The sequence below is a fragment of the Dermochelys coriacea genome, chromosome 6 (genome assembly GCF_009764565.3).
Source record: "Dermochelys coriacea isolate rDerCor1 chromosome 6, rDerCor1.pri.v4, whole genome shotgun sequence".
In the NCBI taxonomy this organism is placed as follows: domain Eukaryota; kingdom Metazoa; phylum Chordata; order Testudines; family Dermochelyidae; genus Dermochelys; species Dermochelys coriacea.
In genome coordinates, this window is record NC_050073.1 from 114,188,360 (window position 1) to 114,205,464 (window position 17,105).

General features: G+C 42.9%; 1 protein-coding gene across 1 annotated transcript in view; it reads right to left on the reverse strand.

Annotated features, from left to right (window-relative positions):
* The window catches only part of SYNE2 (spectrin repeat containing nuclear envelope protein 2), a 267,053-nt gene that overhangs the window by 185,646 nt on the left and 64,302 nt on the right, over positions 1-17,105 (reverse strand). The window contains 11 exon segments of the mRNA XM_043517646.1: positions 3,572-3,719; positions 4,890-5,041; positions 7,299-7,422; positions 8,054-8,172; positions 9,332-9,407; positions 9,689-9,906; positions 11,016-11,033; positions 11,036-11,182; positions 11,341-11,475; positions 14,362-14,535; positions 14,802-14,960. Of these exon segments, the coding sequence (XP_043373581.1) occupies positions 3,572-3,719; positions 4,890-5,041; positions 7,299-7,422; positions 8,054-8,172; positions 9,332-9,407; positions 9,689-9,906; positions 11,016-11,033; positions 11,036-11,182; positions 11,341-11,475; positions 14,362-14,535; positions 14,802-14,960 (1,470 nt within the window).

Consider the following 17,105-nt stretch of genomic DNA (forward strand, 5'->3'; position numbering starts at 1 on the left):
AGTCTGAGCAAAATACTAATCAATAGGCAGCAGAGGTTGCAGGAAAAAACAAAAGCATCAGGGGTAATCCTGTTTAGGAGTAAGACTATGAACATTTGAAACTATATCTGGGGTGCAGATGAACTCCCGCCTTGGTTCCCTCAGTTGGTTCCCCTTGGAACCTTCAGTTTGTAAGGACGAGCCAACAGTGGGCTTGATTTTACAAGAAGGGATTTCAGTCAACTTAGTGTAAAACACTGGGAAAAGGACTTGGGGTAAGCTATCTTGCAGGAGATTGGGGAATGCCTTGTTAGTAAAGTGTAGGCTCTAGAACAGAGGTTCTCCATCTGTAGCCCATGGACCACCAGTGGTCCGAGAGCCCCATACAGGTGGTCCACAGATAATTCCCTTTAAGGTGCGTGCCTGGGCAGTGGCACACGAGAGAATGAAGGGCCAGCCACCTAATTAGTGGAGTCGTGCATGCATGGCTCCACTAATTAGGTGCCTGGACCCTGGAGAAGACGCACATGTAAGGTGAGGTAGTGGCCTTGGGGGGAATAGAGGGGTAGGTGGGAGGGGACAGTGGGGTGAGAAGAGGGGGTGGGGGGAATTGGGGACGTCCAGGGCTGCGGCGGCCAGAGAAAGAGGCAACTTTCCCCAGCTCCAGGGCTGCGGCTGTCAGGGAGAGACGGCCCTCATTCCCAGCCCCAGCTTGGGGGCTGCCGTGGTGGGGGCAGAGGGAGAGTCCCCCCTCTTTCCCAGCCCCAGCTCGGGGGCTGCCCAGCTGGGGAGAGAACCCGCTCCTTTCCAGCCCCAGCTTGGGGGCTGCTGTGGTAGGGGAGAGAGAGCACACCCATCGCATTAGAAAGGTAAGACTACTGATATTAAAATATGAGTTGTGTGCTTTTATTTGCAAGACCAAAAAGACATTTATTATTATTAATTTATTATTATTAAGGTTTTTTTTATATAGTGCTTTTAGACAAAACGCTTTACAAAAGTTAGCTAATGGTGCAAACAATATTTGCAAAGATCATTAAGTGGTCCACCGAGACCCTCAGCAATTTTCAAGTGGTCCGTGAAAAAAAAAGTTTGAGAACCACTGCTCTAGAAAGCGTGTTATGATTTTGTTTCCCATGCATCCAGTTCCAATATTCTCATTCTCTATCATTTGAATCTTTGTTCTTTGGTAATAAACTTATCCTTGTTTTTTTCTCTCCCTAATACATATTATTTTTATATATATATATATATATATATATATATATATATATATATATATATGTGTGTGTGTGTGTGTGTGTGTGTGTGCGCGCGCGCACGCCGTGTGTTAAGAGGAGTGGTGATCCTGAGTTGAATTGTGGAAGCTGGTGTGTACTGTTTCTTTGGGAGTAGCGAATCCCTGTGTTTGGAAGAGGGGTTGGGCATTCCATGGGGACGCTGGGAGGACTCAGTGGATGGTGTGTGCCTATTGCTAACCTGGAGAGAGAGAGTAGGGCCAGCAGATGCCAGGCATGCAGTGCTTGTGTTCCAGAGGCTGGTAGTTTCAGGGAGCTGATCCACAGCAGGCATAGACAAGAGTTCCTCACATTCATAGCGGATGGTGGTGCGGTACCTCACAACCCAGTACTCCTGAGAAGTGTCACAAACACTGTAGATTTGTGACAGTTCGGGAAAATCTGTCCATGTAAAACCTATGACTTCTAATTGATTTATAAACTCACTATGCCTCAGTGTGTATTTAATCAGTCATTTGCTGACAGAGACCATGTTATGTATCACATACCCTGTCCGGAAGCTGCTACAGGACAATCAAAAAAGTCATTAACACTGAATGACTTTGCCCTGACAATGCAACGGGTATGTTAAATAGGATGACCAAGCTGCACATAACCAGTTTTTCCAGTTTGGACTTCAGGTGGGCAATAAATCAAGCAACTGATCACCTGATACGGGTCTTTAGAGGGGGGCTTTAAGGGTGATCAAGGTCACATGATAGAGGGTACTGGAAAGTTATAACAGGACCTAAGTTTTCTCTTGGTAGCTTTCTCTCAAGGACCAGAACAAGAAGGCAAAACTGGTCATGAGGAGGAGCACAGGAGGATCTTGGACTGACAGGACTGATCAAAACCCTGTGACCCAGTCCGCTTAACACAAGCCAATTTCCACTTGTTTTAAGCAGAGTTGGCTTATGATTTCTTTAGGTCACTTGTTGCTTGGTTTTGGGTTTTTCTGGGTCTTTTAAGTAGCTTACTGTTTGGTTTTGGGCTTCTCCGGGAGGAGCTGCTGCTTTTTTTTTTTTTTTTTTTTTTTTAATTTCCAGTCAGACAGTGTGGCCCGGCCCCGGCCCAGGCCAATCAGCTCAAAAACAAGCTTTAATGGTGATTGGCTCCTGGTTGCACTGCGTGCTCTGCAGGTGAGTCCTTCCCAACCCACACAGGGAGAGGGGGAAGAGGGAAAGAGCAGCGATCGACAGGGGGAAGGGGAAAGAGGAATGAACAGGGGTGGGACCTCAGGAGGAAAGGGTGGGGCAGGGGCAAGGCCTCGGGGGAAGAGGCGGGGCAGGGGTGGGGTCTGGGGAGACAAGGCGGGGCAGAAGCAGGGCTTCAGAGGAAAGGGGAGGGGCAGGGGTGGTTCTGGCACTCCTGCTGGAGCGTCAAGTTTTTACACATTACGAAGTTGGCAACCCTATACGGGGAGTCTTATAGTTTCTCTAAAAGTAAAATGCAGGTGTGCTGAAAAATCCTGCTGCAGAGTCTGTTACTTGGTTACAGTATCATGTACTCCCTGAAGAACAAAACAGTAAAACAGAGGATCCACAGCTTTGGTGGACCTCGGGGGGCATGCAGCAGCTACCGCGAGAGCTTGAGACAACTGGAGTTAGTTTCAGAGCCTAGGTAATTGGACTGTATGGTCTCCACTGCCAAGAAGGGGTCAGACATAGGGTCTGCACCCAGAGAGTGTGCCCAGAAGTCCAGTGCCAGAGAGACAGTATCTAAACTCTGCTTAGCTTTAGGAAGCAGAGGCCGTGTGGGAACCATGATACTGCAGCCTGGTGAGTGTCCAGCAAAGGGAAGTTCTCAGGGTTATAATAATAGTCTTCTGAAATATTCTGCAATCTGAATTACACCACATAGTAGGTTGACTCTAAGAATGTTTGGGGAGCTGGTTTCGGATGGTAAGACCCACAGAAAAGACTACTGATCATGCTTGCAGCAGCAGGAGCTTCCTCAACTCAGAAAACCTGACACTAAACAGCTAGATTGGGACCAATGCCATTTCGGATGAGAAAAAGACAGTTATGAGCAAGGACTATTTGTGACTCCATTTTGTATGGGTACCATTGGTGTACACTTAGGTACGACTGGTAAATTGCAATGTTATTAAGAGAGAAGAGGGCAGCATGCTGTTAAAGGTCAGAAGGGTCAAAAAACCCTCAGACTACTGGAAGCTATTCCCAAATCCCTGAGTGAGAAGTTCCATGCAGTTATCAGCTCTTGCATGTACAAATGCCTATTTTTTTTTTTTTTTCAGAGTTTCACCTTGTACTCACATTTGAAAACTGAAATGTGGGCTCTGTGTTTTTCCTTACCTTCAGTTCTCCATATATGAGATCAATATTTGTCAGAGTAAATTGCTGAATGTCCTTTTTGTGACGTTGCTTGTCTGAGTCACATAGAAGAATGAATTCATTTTCTATTGGCGAAACAACTTCCAAAGCAATCTTTAAAGGCTTCATTCTACAAGAAAGGTAAATAAACATGAACAGGAGAAGCTGGCAAGAAAAGATCCTGTACATATTTCAGGACAAAAAGCACAATTTTACTGTAAACCAAAAATTAGCTAATAGACTTTGGGAGCAATTCACTGATGTCAACAGTAGTTCTTCCATAGATTTAAATAGGAACAGCCCCAATTCTAAAGATTTTAATTCAAAGGTTGAAAAAAAAAATGTACTATAAAACTTAGGGATACTATAAAGTGATCTTATAAAGTGGAAGTATTTTTTCACACAACACACAGTCAACCTATGGAACTCCTTGCCAGAGGATGTAGTGAAGGTCAAATCTATAACAGGGTTCAAAACACAACTAGGTAAGTTCATGGAAGATATGTCCATCAATGGCTATTTGCCAGGATGGACAGCCTCTGTTTGCCAAAACCTGGGAATGGGTGACGGGATGGATCACTCGGTGATTACCTGCTCTGTTTATTCTCTCTGGGGCACCTGGCATTGGCCACTGTCGAAAGAGAGGATACTGGGCTAGATGGACCTTTGGTCTAACCCAGTATGTCTGTTCTTATGTTCTTATAAGACAGAGATTTGTTTATTATGGTTCTTAGTGTAAGTATCTCTAATTGTCTATGGTATATTATATGTAGCATATATAGCAGGGGTTCTCAAACTTCACTGTACCACGACCCCGCTTCTGACAATAAAGTTACTATATGACCCCTTGGAGGGGAGGTCGGAGCCCGAGGCCTCCCGCCCTGGGTGAGGGGAAAGGGGGCCGCAGATCAAGCCCTGTCGCTCCGTGCGGAGGGAGAGGGGGCTGCAGTCCGAGCCCCATTGCCCAAGTTGGAGGTGGAGCTCAGGCTTCAGCTTCAGCCCTGGGTTCCAGCAAGTCTAATGCTGGCCCTAGTGACCCCATTAAAATGAGGTTGTGACCCACTTTGAGGTCTCGACCAACAGTTTGAGAACCACTAATATATAGCATATAATACTCCATAAAAATACATTAAGATCATGTTAAGTTTGTATGTTTAAATTGGAAAATGCCAGGGTTCGAGCAGAACATACAATCCTAACTATGCCTTACAATGCAAAATGTATACTATACAATACATATTTTAATTGTATGATGATATACTATTTCTCAAGTAACACAAAGTATAATGATATTTTATACCTGGCATTTAGAATAATCTGAAGTTCACTCCACTCTCTGTTAAGTCTGTTTTGTGTTTCAGAGCTAACAGGCTTCCCTGTGTCATCCATAAGATTTTCTAACTTAGATGCAATAATTTCAAACTGTGTCCAACAAGAATTAGCTTCACTCTCCTAAAAGAAGATACATACATTTAATTCATTCAAAGGCATCATATTGTGGAAACAAACTGGTCAATTTTGAAAATTACCTTTAGAAACATTATTATAGACTGAGCTGGAAGCACCACATATCCATTTTTCCATGTCAGGTGCCTCAGGCTTTTTTGTTGTTTGTTTGTTTTTTGTTTTTTTTAAGTTTCAGCCATTTTTCAGAACAAGATTAGGGAAAAAATTACATAGTTTTACCCATGTTTACAAAAATTCTTACACCCATTTCACTCAGAAGCTCCAGTGCCTCCGTGCTTTGTAGCAAGGATTTGAAATTTTACAGGCGGGTCAGATGTGCCTTTTACCATCCCTTTGAAAATTCACCCAAATTTGGCCAATTTATAATCCTTTGAACTAGCTTGGTTTGCACATATTCAGTAGAAACTTGTTAGGAGTTCAGTTCCTAAATTCTCTGAAGATTGTGCCCGCAGTGAGTAAGCTTCACACCCTCACAGCTCCTACATGTGACTGGACTGTGCATGTGCCATGCTCAGAGAGTGACTGAAAATGCTCCAGCCCAGGGTGCAGAGGCTGAATAGGATTTTCCCTGCAATTGTTTCTCCTGATTGCCAGGGGCAAGTGTGGTGCCAAGTGGAACTGAGAACAAGGAAACTCTCCTGTGCTCTTAGTGGCCCCATTTTAGGGCCCAGGCATCATAGAGGAAGAGTATTACTACTCCTGGAGGAATTCTGAGCTACTGCATGTGCACATAATTAATGAGCCACGCATACTTTTAATTTTTTGCGCAGAAAAAAGCTTCTATTCAAATGCTGCTGCAGTTCTGCCTTTTGCCCACCAGAGGGCAATGTGGTGCTAGCATAGAGCAGCAGCTCCCAGCCAGCCAGGGAAAAGAAAGAGCCTGCCTTCTTTGCAGCACCTGTCAGGCCAGGTCAGGAGACAGGTGCTATGGGGAGACAGGCAGCATGGGGTGCTGGGGGGGGTCAGACAGGGGCCTATAAGCGCTAGTGGGTGAGAACAGACTGGGGCAGGGGCTGAATGTGAGTGGAGACACAGGGCCAAAGGTGGGAGGGAGGTGCAGGGCCACATGGTGATGCGAGAGGGAGTGCAGAGCTACATAGGGACAGGAGGTGGCTGAGTGAGAGCACAGATACACATGGGGAAAGGTTGCGGGGGTACAGGGACACATAGGCACAGGAGCTGGCTGAGTGGGGGCACAGAGACACATGGGGACTGGGGGAGGGGTACAGGGCCACATGATGGAGGGGAGTGGATGTCTGAGTGGGGGTGGAGGGACACATGTGGACAGGGGGTGCAGGGACACATGGGGACAGGGGCAGATGTGTCTGACTGTATGGGAGAGGCTAGGGGTAAGCCAGGGTCTGCATGGGGGAAGCTCCCTAACAATCCCTCCCTGCCCCCCAAAAAACCTGTTCCATACTTTTTCCACCCATATCCAACAACCCTCCAAGTTCATACCCAGGCTCCTTCCCAGAAATTTACTTTCCTCTCCCTCAGCTCCTCCATTACCCCTAACTCCCCCAAGTCAGGGAAATACGGTTCTGTATTGTAGTTTAAACAAATTATTACTCAGACTTCTGTATTAATATGCCTAGTAAGGAATCTATTTGTCAAAAAAACATTTCCTGAATCTTTTTTGTTGTCTGTATTTTTACAGACATACTTGCTGACAGGTATTTTGAAATAAATGACCAAAAATAACTGAAGCTCGTGTGATTATATTATGTTATTTTGAAAAATAAAATATGCAGAATTTTGCATAATTTTAAAATATTGTGCACAGAATTTTTAATTTTTTGGAGCAGAATTCCCCCAGGAGTATAATATGGAGGAGCAGTTGACTTTGGAACTTCAATGTTCTTTTAACATAGTTTTTTGTGTATGGTAAATATAGAGCATAACAAAACAATAATTGTTTACAAACAATTCAGATCCTCTCAAACTACAATAGTGCTGGAGTAATTTTGCACACAATGGTCCAAACTCTCCTCTCAGCTACACCGGCACAACTCCACTGCCATGTAAGGCCTCAATCTCACAAAGAGCTGAGCCTTCCTATGACTGCTGAATGTCCTCAACTCTCACTGAAGCCAACGGCAGTTGGGACATGCATTACCCTTCAGCAGTATGCTCAGTAGCTTGAAAGAGAGGGCCTCAAAAGAGAGTAATTTAACCCCCTCTTCCTAACATATCATACAAATTGTAGACAAGCAACATATTCTTCAAAATGATCGATATTTACCTGTAGATCTAGCAGCTTATTCTGAAGGCATAAGGTGTCTTTTATTTCATCAGTAAAAGGAGATTCTACTTCATCTCTGATTCTTTGTAAATGAAGTTCGAGATTACTCCTCTGAGTATCAAAGCTAGGAAAAGATGCAATAGTTCTTAGACAGTGTCAACTTTACTTTAACAGAAGACAGGAAAGGAAAAATAACTGGGGTTGTGACTTGCTGAACAATTACTTTAATTGCCATTACTTTAATGTCAATTAAAGTAAGTTCAGCAATTTGCTCATGTAATTAGTTTTTTTTTACCTAAATTCCAAATTTTACATGAATAAGCATTTGTGTTTAAAATGGAGTAACTGCTCACTTAGCTACCTGATTTGTTGTGTGCAAATGTCTAATTTCAGGCTCAAACATGGGGTTTTTTGTGTAAAAAATAATGAATTTCTGGAAATTTGGCCCAGAATGTTTGGCATCATCATATTCAGGCACACACACACCCAAAAGCAAAGTTTCCTCTAACCAAGGAAGATAGAAAACCAGAAAAATCACTAAATCCACTAGTTTCCTTGTTACAGAGATCTAATTTACGTTTAGATACTACTGTGAGAGACTGTTTAGTAAGATAAATAGATAAAACAAAATTTAGAAGAATAAGTAGAGAACAGAATTCAGAATAGCAAAAATAGTCCAGATATATGAAATTTCCAATTTACTTTTTAGTATAGTATTCTCTCTAAATGTGCATATTTTGCCATTTAAAAATTACCTCTCTAATAAAGTCTCTAAGGGCAAATCAGTGTCTTTCTCAAACTTCTTTGTACAACTTTCACCATTCTGTTGTTTCATGTCTGATTCCAAAATTACATCTGAAACTGGTCCTGATGCCTAATCAAATGTAAAAATCAATTATGTTGATAACTGCATTACCTTAAATCTACACATTCTACAAAGATGAGAAGACATACATACACTGCAAAAAGAAACGACTTCTTCATGTGAAACACACCTAGTTTCTGAGAGAAGAAGCTCAATTTATGAACATAAGATTCACAAACTAGATTATTAAGTAAAATTATAAAATTATGAAATATACCTCTTTCCATGGACTATACACATGACACTTAAGCCATCACCAAAGCAGCAGATTCCATCACTATACAATGGACAGTATTTGTAGCACAGCGTGAGAGAGCTTCCTCATCACAGTGGTGCATACAGCAACCTCTGCTACCTTAACAGATGCTTCCTCTATATCCTCAGCCATTGGTGCTAACACAATGGAGACTCAAGCTGAACTCTTTGTGCAGATCACCAGCATGTTTCTGGATGTCTTGCTGATGAATACTGTGCTGCCTATGTACATCTTGGGTCACATGAATCATCATCCTCTTGGACCACACTCTAAACAAGAGCCCTTCGTCTACGGCATTCCACTACCGGTACATAGTTGTATCCCTCTATCTTAGCAATTGTTTAATAAAGCTATACATATTCTTTTATTTTAATATTTCCTTAGAAGTGAACTCCTCCAGCATTTTTCATCTCTATATCCCCTCCTACATGTTCACATCTTTTGGCTACTGAGGGGCCCAAAACTGAATGTAGTATTCTAGGCGTGTTTCCTCCAGTGCTAGAGGCTGAAATTCAACCCTATCAAGAAGGGCAATACCAGGTCTTGAGTCCTATTTTGAGGACTTAAGTGGCCTTGGCACAGGAATGACTTCCACTCAGAGAGAGGAACTAGACTAAGTTCTCTGGGGCACAGACTGTCTTTTCAATAAGAATTTGTACATTGTGAGCAAAATGGGGTCCTGAGCTTTGACTGGAGTGCTTGAGTCCCACTGTGATATAGACAGACAGACATAATTTCTCTCCATTTGCCCATGATCCACTCTAGATAAACCAATGTTTGCTAATGGTATGTCTTTAGCCATCTGTCTTGGATGGGTTAAACACAACAAATCCTGTGTCTTGACAGGGGGGCAGACAAGATGACCCTTGCAGTCCCTTCTAACCCGATGAGTCTATGATCTGAATTCCATACCTCCTGAGTTGAAAGTATATCAACTGATTGGGAAGATGCTTCCTTTTCTGCATTCTCAGGAGCAAGTATAGAGCCCCTAAGATTTAAAAGAAATTTCAGCTTAATAACAAGAGCAACAACTAGTGAATACAAAGAAAAAACATTGCAATCATGCAGTATATATCACAAGACAAAAAACAAGCACTGCAACTCTGCCAAAGATTAATCTAACATGACATAGACTAGTTTGTTAAAATATTTTAAAAGAACAATTACACGAGAAAATATACTCCTGGTTACAATCCTGCAACAGCAGGAGGATGATTTAGATGTCTTAGTTTTATGAAGCTATGATACATTGTGCCACAAAATACTCACCCTTGTTTAGATGCCTGACCACTTCCAACGTGGGACAGCAGAGTTACATAAGCATCTGCTGCACATTTTTGAAGTTCTTCTTGCTTTTGTTCACACTCTGCAATTAGTGTCTTTGTTTCTGGGTGAGTTTCTTCTGCAGCCAGTCTTTCACGCATTGCTTTAAGAACTTGTAGGCAGTTGTTTAGTTCCCCAAGGCTGCCTTCAGGAGAAAAAAAAGCCTAAATGAAGAAACAAACACATGATAAATTATAACAATGTGGTTATTTTCATACATTGTTATATTTAGTGTTCTTTTGTCATGTAAATGCACTTTCAACTGAGGCTCTCAAACCACTTTGAAAACATAAGGTGAAAAGAAAATTAAAAAAAGAGATGACTGAGAAAGACATGAGTAAAAATGTAAAATGTAAACCAAAGTTTCTTACACAATGTGTGAAATTTACCCCTGGGCGGAGGACCAGCACAGGCCTATGAACTAGTAAAACACCACTTAAAGTCATGAGACTAGTTTGTGTGCAACACAAACAAGGAGTTAAACTGGGGCTTCCGTACAATCGTGGATAGTGTCAGCTCTATGCATAGGACCTTAGCCATGCAACTACTGCATTGAATGGGAGCTACAGTGCATGTCAAGTTTGGTTTTTTTAATTATTACATTTTGAGTAATTAAGAATTAAAAATAAAACCACCTGTCATAAATATAAAGGGAAGGGTAACAAGCTTTATGTATGCAGTAATATAAAATCCCTCTTGGCCAAAGATACAGAATCCTCCTACCTGTAAGGGGTTAATCAGTTCAATTAACCTAGTTGGCACCTGACCAGAAGGACCAATGGGGAAAGAAGTCGTGGGGGGGATATTTTAGGGAAACAGGAACTCGAAGTGGTCCTTTTCCTGAATCTTTGTCTAACTCACTTGGCAGCACTACCCGTCCAAGGACAAGGAAAGATTTGTGCCTTGGGGACGTTTTTAACCTAAACTGGTAGAAATAAGCTTAGAGAGTCTTTCATGCGGGTCCCCACATCTGTACCCCAGAGTTCAGATTGGGGAAGGAACCCTGACACTACCTGTAAGAGATGATTATAAAGTAAGGTATAAACTGAAAAAATTTAGTTTATTTTATTTATTATATAAATAATAATATAATAAATAATATATTATATATTATTTATTTTATTTACTGGCAAGGAGGTGACTCTTTGAAAGCCTGCTTCCTCCAATTGTGGAACAGTCTGAAGTTAGAAAGAAAATTAAATGATAAAATGCAGAAGGATATACAATACAGTCACCAAGCAGAGAAGTTGAGGACAGCATTTTTATACAGTACCTCATGTTCTTTTATAAGAAGAACACGAGGTACTTGGTTTTACTGATGCTAAGAAGTTTCTTCTCTTTATTTATTTGCTTACTGAGTTTTGAAAAAGTTGCATTAAATTTCCCTATTTCAATTTCCTTTATGAACTGAATACATGATATGATTTCACGATGAACTGCCTGCAAAGTACAGAATGCACTGTCTCAGTGTGATGGTCATGGGGTGACAATGGGCTACAAAGCAAATAAAAACGTCTATTCTGTAACAAAAATTTGTTTTTCAAGAGACCAGGTCTCATGAGAAAAAACAACTCATTCTCTTATTTATATTTTCTCACCTCCCATCTTTCACGAACATCTTTGCATCTTTCCTCCACTGCTAACTTTTCATGAGCTGGTGAAATATTTTTTAATTGTTCAGCTGCTTTCAAAAACTTTTCAAGAATTCCTGTGTCCAAAATGCTAAGAGCTTCCTGCAAAAAAACAAAACAAAACCAGAATTGATCTTCACTTATGTGTATCATAAAACAGTCATTATCATATCAAAACTATACAATAATGAATGACAAGGTACTTATTATTGGGCTGCAATGGCAAAAGGCTAGATTGTCCCAGACCCTTGCGGTGAATGCATAGGCAGGCCAGAGCACAATTGCACTCCTGCACTTTCTGTGCCTGAAAAAGGGCCAAGGACAACTGCAGCCCCTACGCTTGGGAAAGTGCAGGTACAGTTCCCACAACACCTATCACAGGAACATTTTGTACCAACGGGGAGCGGACAAAGTGGTCAGTGGCTCTCCTGCCTCCCTATGCCCAGACAATGGGGCACACCTCCTATATATGACAGGAAGCATGGAAGGGGACTGTGTCTCTGTGAGGGGGCACCTGGCCCCCACTGGCCCTGAAGGAGTTAAAACCATCCTAGGGAGGGGCTGCAAGGTAAACAGTCAATTAGGGTAGGACTGCAGGCAATTAGGGAGGGGGCTGGACTAACCAATCGGGGCCCAGTTGGCCCATATAAAAGGAAGCTGCAAAACAGAGGGAGTTATTCTGCTGCAGGGAGCCCTAGGGAGAAGACTGGCTTCCTAGAGGCCTACAGAGGGACCAGCACCTGGGGAAAGGCAGGTGCTAGCAGGGACTGGGGGAGCTTGGGAGAGCTCCTGTTGGGCTGCCAGGACTTGCAGGCTTGAGGCCCTGGGAAGAGGGCAAAGGAGCTGGAGCCAGAGGCAGGAGCAGAAGGAACTGAGGCTGTGTGGAAGTGGCCCAGGGAATAGAGACAGTGAGCTGGAAAGAAGAGGCTGCAGGAAGCTGCTGTTTACAGGAGCCCTGAGCAGGGGCCCAGAGTAGTGGGTGGGCTTGGGTGCTCCCACTAGCCGCTGAAGGAGCGGCCTGGCTGTGGACTGCCAAGCCAATGCAAGGAGTGGCTGGACTCTTGTTGGAGGAGTCCCTCTGAAGGGGGGGAACCGGATGGTGACACAGCTGGAGTGCTGTGCCACAAAGCAGACACTGAGAGGAAGGAGCTGTAACGGGTCTGCAGGCGGAGGCGAGGACGGAGAGCCACCACCCAAGGGTATACCCACTGGGACTAATTCCCAAAACACCCAGCAGGAGGCACTACTGTGATGAGTGACCCCGTGACAATCTCCTTGAGGTAGAATCCCTATGAGTATTCCCAGTGCTGGTTCTGCACTGCTTTCCAGCCCAAGGCCCTCCTAAATGGTGCAATTTAGCCCAAGGCCAAGATTTTCAAAAGTGACTAATGCTTTTGGGTGCCCAACTTAAGACACTTTAAAGGGGTCTGGATTTTCCAAGGGTAGTTTCTCAGCACTTTCTGAGAATCAGGTGTCTTTAAGGAGTCTCAAGTTAGGCACCCCAAAAACTGAGGCACTCAGCATCTATATCCACGTTCGAGAAGTTTGTCCCAGAGCTGGGGCACATGATACAGGATGAGACCAAAGACTTAACTAGCCAAGAAACACGACTGTGGTTCACAGCTGTACATTCTTGAGTGCCTTATAGTTGCCTGGGTATGGGAGTGATGGAGCCATATAAGAAGACAGATAGTAAACAGAATAGCTTATATAACCAAGGAGGTTGAATTACAGTAGCTTTGAGAACTTTCAGTTTCTTTTTATATAAATCTCCATAACACCCCCATACTACTGTCATGATTATAAACAAGTTTCAGAGTAGCAGCCGTGTTAGTCTGTAATCGCAAAAAGAAAAGGAGTACTTGTGGCACCTTAGAGACTAACAAATTTATTAGAGCATAAGCTTTCATGAGCTACAGCTCACTTCATCAGATGCATCCGATGAAGTGAGCTGTAGCTCATGAAAGCTTATGCTCTAATAAATTTGTTAGTCTCTAAGGTGCCACAAGTACTCCTTTTCTTTTTGCGATTATAAACAACAATCTAAACTAGGTTTTACTTCCCTTCAAATCATGTCAAAGATAGGTGCAAAAAGTTACTTGTGTGTCTGATGGCCACTTAGTCAGCTTTCAAAGTTTTGATAATGCACTTAAAACTAATAGCCAGATGTTTAATAAGGCATTGTTGGAAATGGAGAGACCTCCTAGCATTAGTGAAATGGAGAAACAAAGTTCAGGATATCTTTTCAATAGAAAAACGACAGCCTTATTTTAGGATCAAGATTTTATAATGCGTGGTTACCATTTTGGGGATTTAAACAAAATACACACAGATAACGATAATATAAAAATCCAGGTTATGAATAAGATTCCTAATATTTCTACAGAAAGTTTAGGTATGTTAATAATGATAAAATAAAAAGTTTTAAACCAGTTGTAAGAACTGCCAAGAAACACGTGCTCTTTTCCACAACAGTGTAAAACAGAAGTCTCCAAACTGTGGGGTGCGCCCACCTATGGAGGCATGGAGGAGTGTTTGGGGGGGGCATGATGGGGCCCAGGCCAGGCCGCATGGGGGCAGGAAGGGAGTGCCACCCAGCCCCACTCTGCTCCCAGCTCTGATCTGGCCCCACCTCCAGCCCTAGTCCCAGCTCCTGGTCTCATGCCCAGCCCAACCCCCAGTCCCGAACCATGGCGCCACACCTGGCTGCAGCTCTGTTCCCAGACCTAGACCTGCCCCCAGCTGCGGCCCCAGCCTCAGCCCCCTTACCATGTCTGCGTTTCCCCATCCCAGGAACTGCAGCCACACTCCCGGCCCCAGCTCGGAGGGGGAGGGGGGGATGAACAGGGGTAACGGTGGGGATGACCCTTAAAAATGTGGGGACCACTTGTGTAAGATTTTTTTAGTCACAAAATCTCACTATGAAATAATGTGCTCTGATAGTCAATCTTCATATGACACAGGTAGGAAGTAAATATTTAAACCCACCTCATTTTTTGAAATGTGCTCATCGGGGCTCTCTTTTCGGCCAATGAGTTGCATAGCTTTTAAAATAGATGTTTCAAGCTCCTTCTGGGATTTTTCAAAATTGATCATGACCTCCTTTTTTGACAGAGTCTCTTCAGATTTGGGTGAGATAAGGTCTAGGTTATTCATGGTAGCCTAGGAAAAAAGCGACAATTTTTAGGGTGTGCATGAGTATTGTTAAAGCAATTAAAATATTCCTTTATAACATGACTCAAGTTTCTCAGCTTTGGATATTAATTTTGAAATCTCTTCTCCTTCTGTGCCTGACAAGAGAAGAGTCGTTCAAATATTTTAAAAATATTTATATTTTACATGGACCCTAAAAGACATTTTTCTAACCATTAAATACTACAAATAAGGATATCTGTGTACTGAATATGATAGTGATAGGGAACAGAAACCTGGAGTCTCTCTCTGACTTCTTTAATTCGTGTCTGTAGCCCAGCTATCTCAAAATACGGGAGGGACACCTGGCTTGAAATATTACGTGTCAAAACTTGCAAGATTTCTTCTGCTGCAGCAACTTGTTCTTGGCACAATATTCTTCTGGCAATTAGGATCTGTTTAGATGAAACAACAGAAGTCTTCAATATGAAATATTAATGTATATCCTTTAACTTTGGGAACTGAATTGAAAGGCAAGGATTGACTGAAAAGTAGGCAATATTTGGTTACATATGGACCACGCTTTGCAATTACAGATCATTATCTTTCAGTCCAAAGTATCAACGTCTGGGAAGGGGGGAAGAGAAGAGTCTGGCGCCAACCAAAAAAAGAAGCAGAGAAAACAAGCTGTCAAGCCATCTAATTAATTCCATTGTGATGGGGTGTCCAACCCACACACAACCTGAAGGGAGTAAGGTGGCTAGGTAGGCCAATTAACTGTCCAGGCTGCACCTGAAGGAAGAGCCAGGGAGCAGGGGTTAATTAAAGGAGGCTCAGCTGGATGGGAACAGGAGGCAAGTGTATGAAGCCCAGGAGCTGAGAGCAGCTGGAGGCTCAGGGAAGTAGTCTGTAGTCATTCCCTGGGAGAAGTGAGTTGTGCAGCTGGCAACCCCAGAGTGTGGGTCGAGCCAGAAAGACAGCAAAGGCTCAGGGGAAAAGCAGCAAGGCAGACTTTGGCTGCTGAAGAGAGGGTCCCTGAGCTGGAACCCGGGGTAGAGGGCAGGCCCGGGTTCCCCTACTAGCCACTGGGGAAGTGGAGATCGGACTGCCTGGGATAGTTCATGCTGAAAGACTTTGATACCCCGGAAGGCGAGGACTATAGTGACCTGCCTGGAGGGCCAAGTCACGAAGAGGAAGCTGCAGCTCCTGAAGTGAGAGGGTCTGCGGAGTGGAGAGAATGCCAGAGGAGGGCACAGCATCTGGAAGGAGCTAATCCCTAAAGTGGCCAGAATGAGATGCCCATAGCAGTGAGTGGACCCTGTGACATCCATACGCATATTTGACTTTTGTGATTGTACTTGCTATCGCTACATTATATGTTACATTTCTTTGCCTAACCTTCTATTTTAAAGTATTTTTAAAATATGCTTGTATACATACAACCTAGTAACTGAACATACAAAGCATACATTTGCACGTGTATTGTCTGAGCATGAAAATGTGTACACACAGCAGTAACTGTATCATGTGAGTAGTCCCATTAAAATAAACAGGAAGTCTCATATAAGCAAAGTTACTCATGTGTATATTTGCTTACAGAATAGAGACCCAAATGTGCACTCAGCTGTTCAGAAAACATGCTTGGATATTTTGAAAGCTCAGCTTACACCGCTGGGTTTGGATATTTATCACTGTGTGTCTTTACGAGAGCTGTTCTGATCTATGAATATTCACTTCATTTTCAAATTATCCATTACCATTCCTCTGATGATAATCTATGCTTTATTAAAAATTTCTCTAAGTGAAACAAAAAAACTTGATCTTGTATAATCATGGGGGACATTATGTTACAATCTTATTGAAACACAACTCATAGAAATTTAAGAGCATTTTTTGTCACCCTCACATTTTAACAAGCAAATATCACACTGAGAATGGGATTTAGTTTATATACATGCACACAATTCTGAAAATTCATGTACACTCTTTTAGCATGCCCATACCTCCTAATACTGTAGACTTTACCCAGAGCAGGAATGCATAATCTCTAAATAAAATAACCCTGAGACTAAAAACAAAGACCTTTGCAACTACACTGAGGACTCTTTCCCTCTTTACAGAGTGGATGTTTGAATCAATTTCCCATAGGGTCAGATGCCTAAAGTACACAGTAGGCAGCTGATTTACACCCCTGCCAGAGCTCTACAGGTCCCCTTTCCAGCCAAGCAGGACTGATGGGATAAAGTGCTTCCTCCCCAGGGGATAAATGCATTGCCTCTGCAGTAAATATTATCACCAGCATTCATCACACTCTCACTTCATTCATTTGCAGGGTATTAGTCAGCAGGGAGTGTGCTGGATTACTGAGGGGGCCGAAGCACCTTTATTACACAACTGTAACCAGTTGAAGAATGGGACTGAGATCCTTCTTTAGATTGTGATTGCAATCTGGGAGTGACGATGTTTGGGGGGAAAAGCAGTTACCATGATGGGATACTCAGGACTCTGACAGAAGCCATCCTGAAAAATAACGTTAGACAACTAACCTGGTCCTAACAACATTACAGCACCTCCTTCCCTTACTTAGCCATTTATTAATA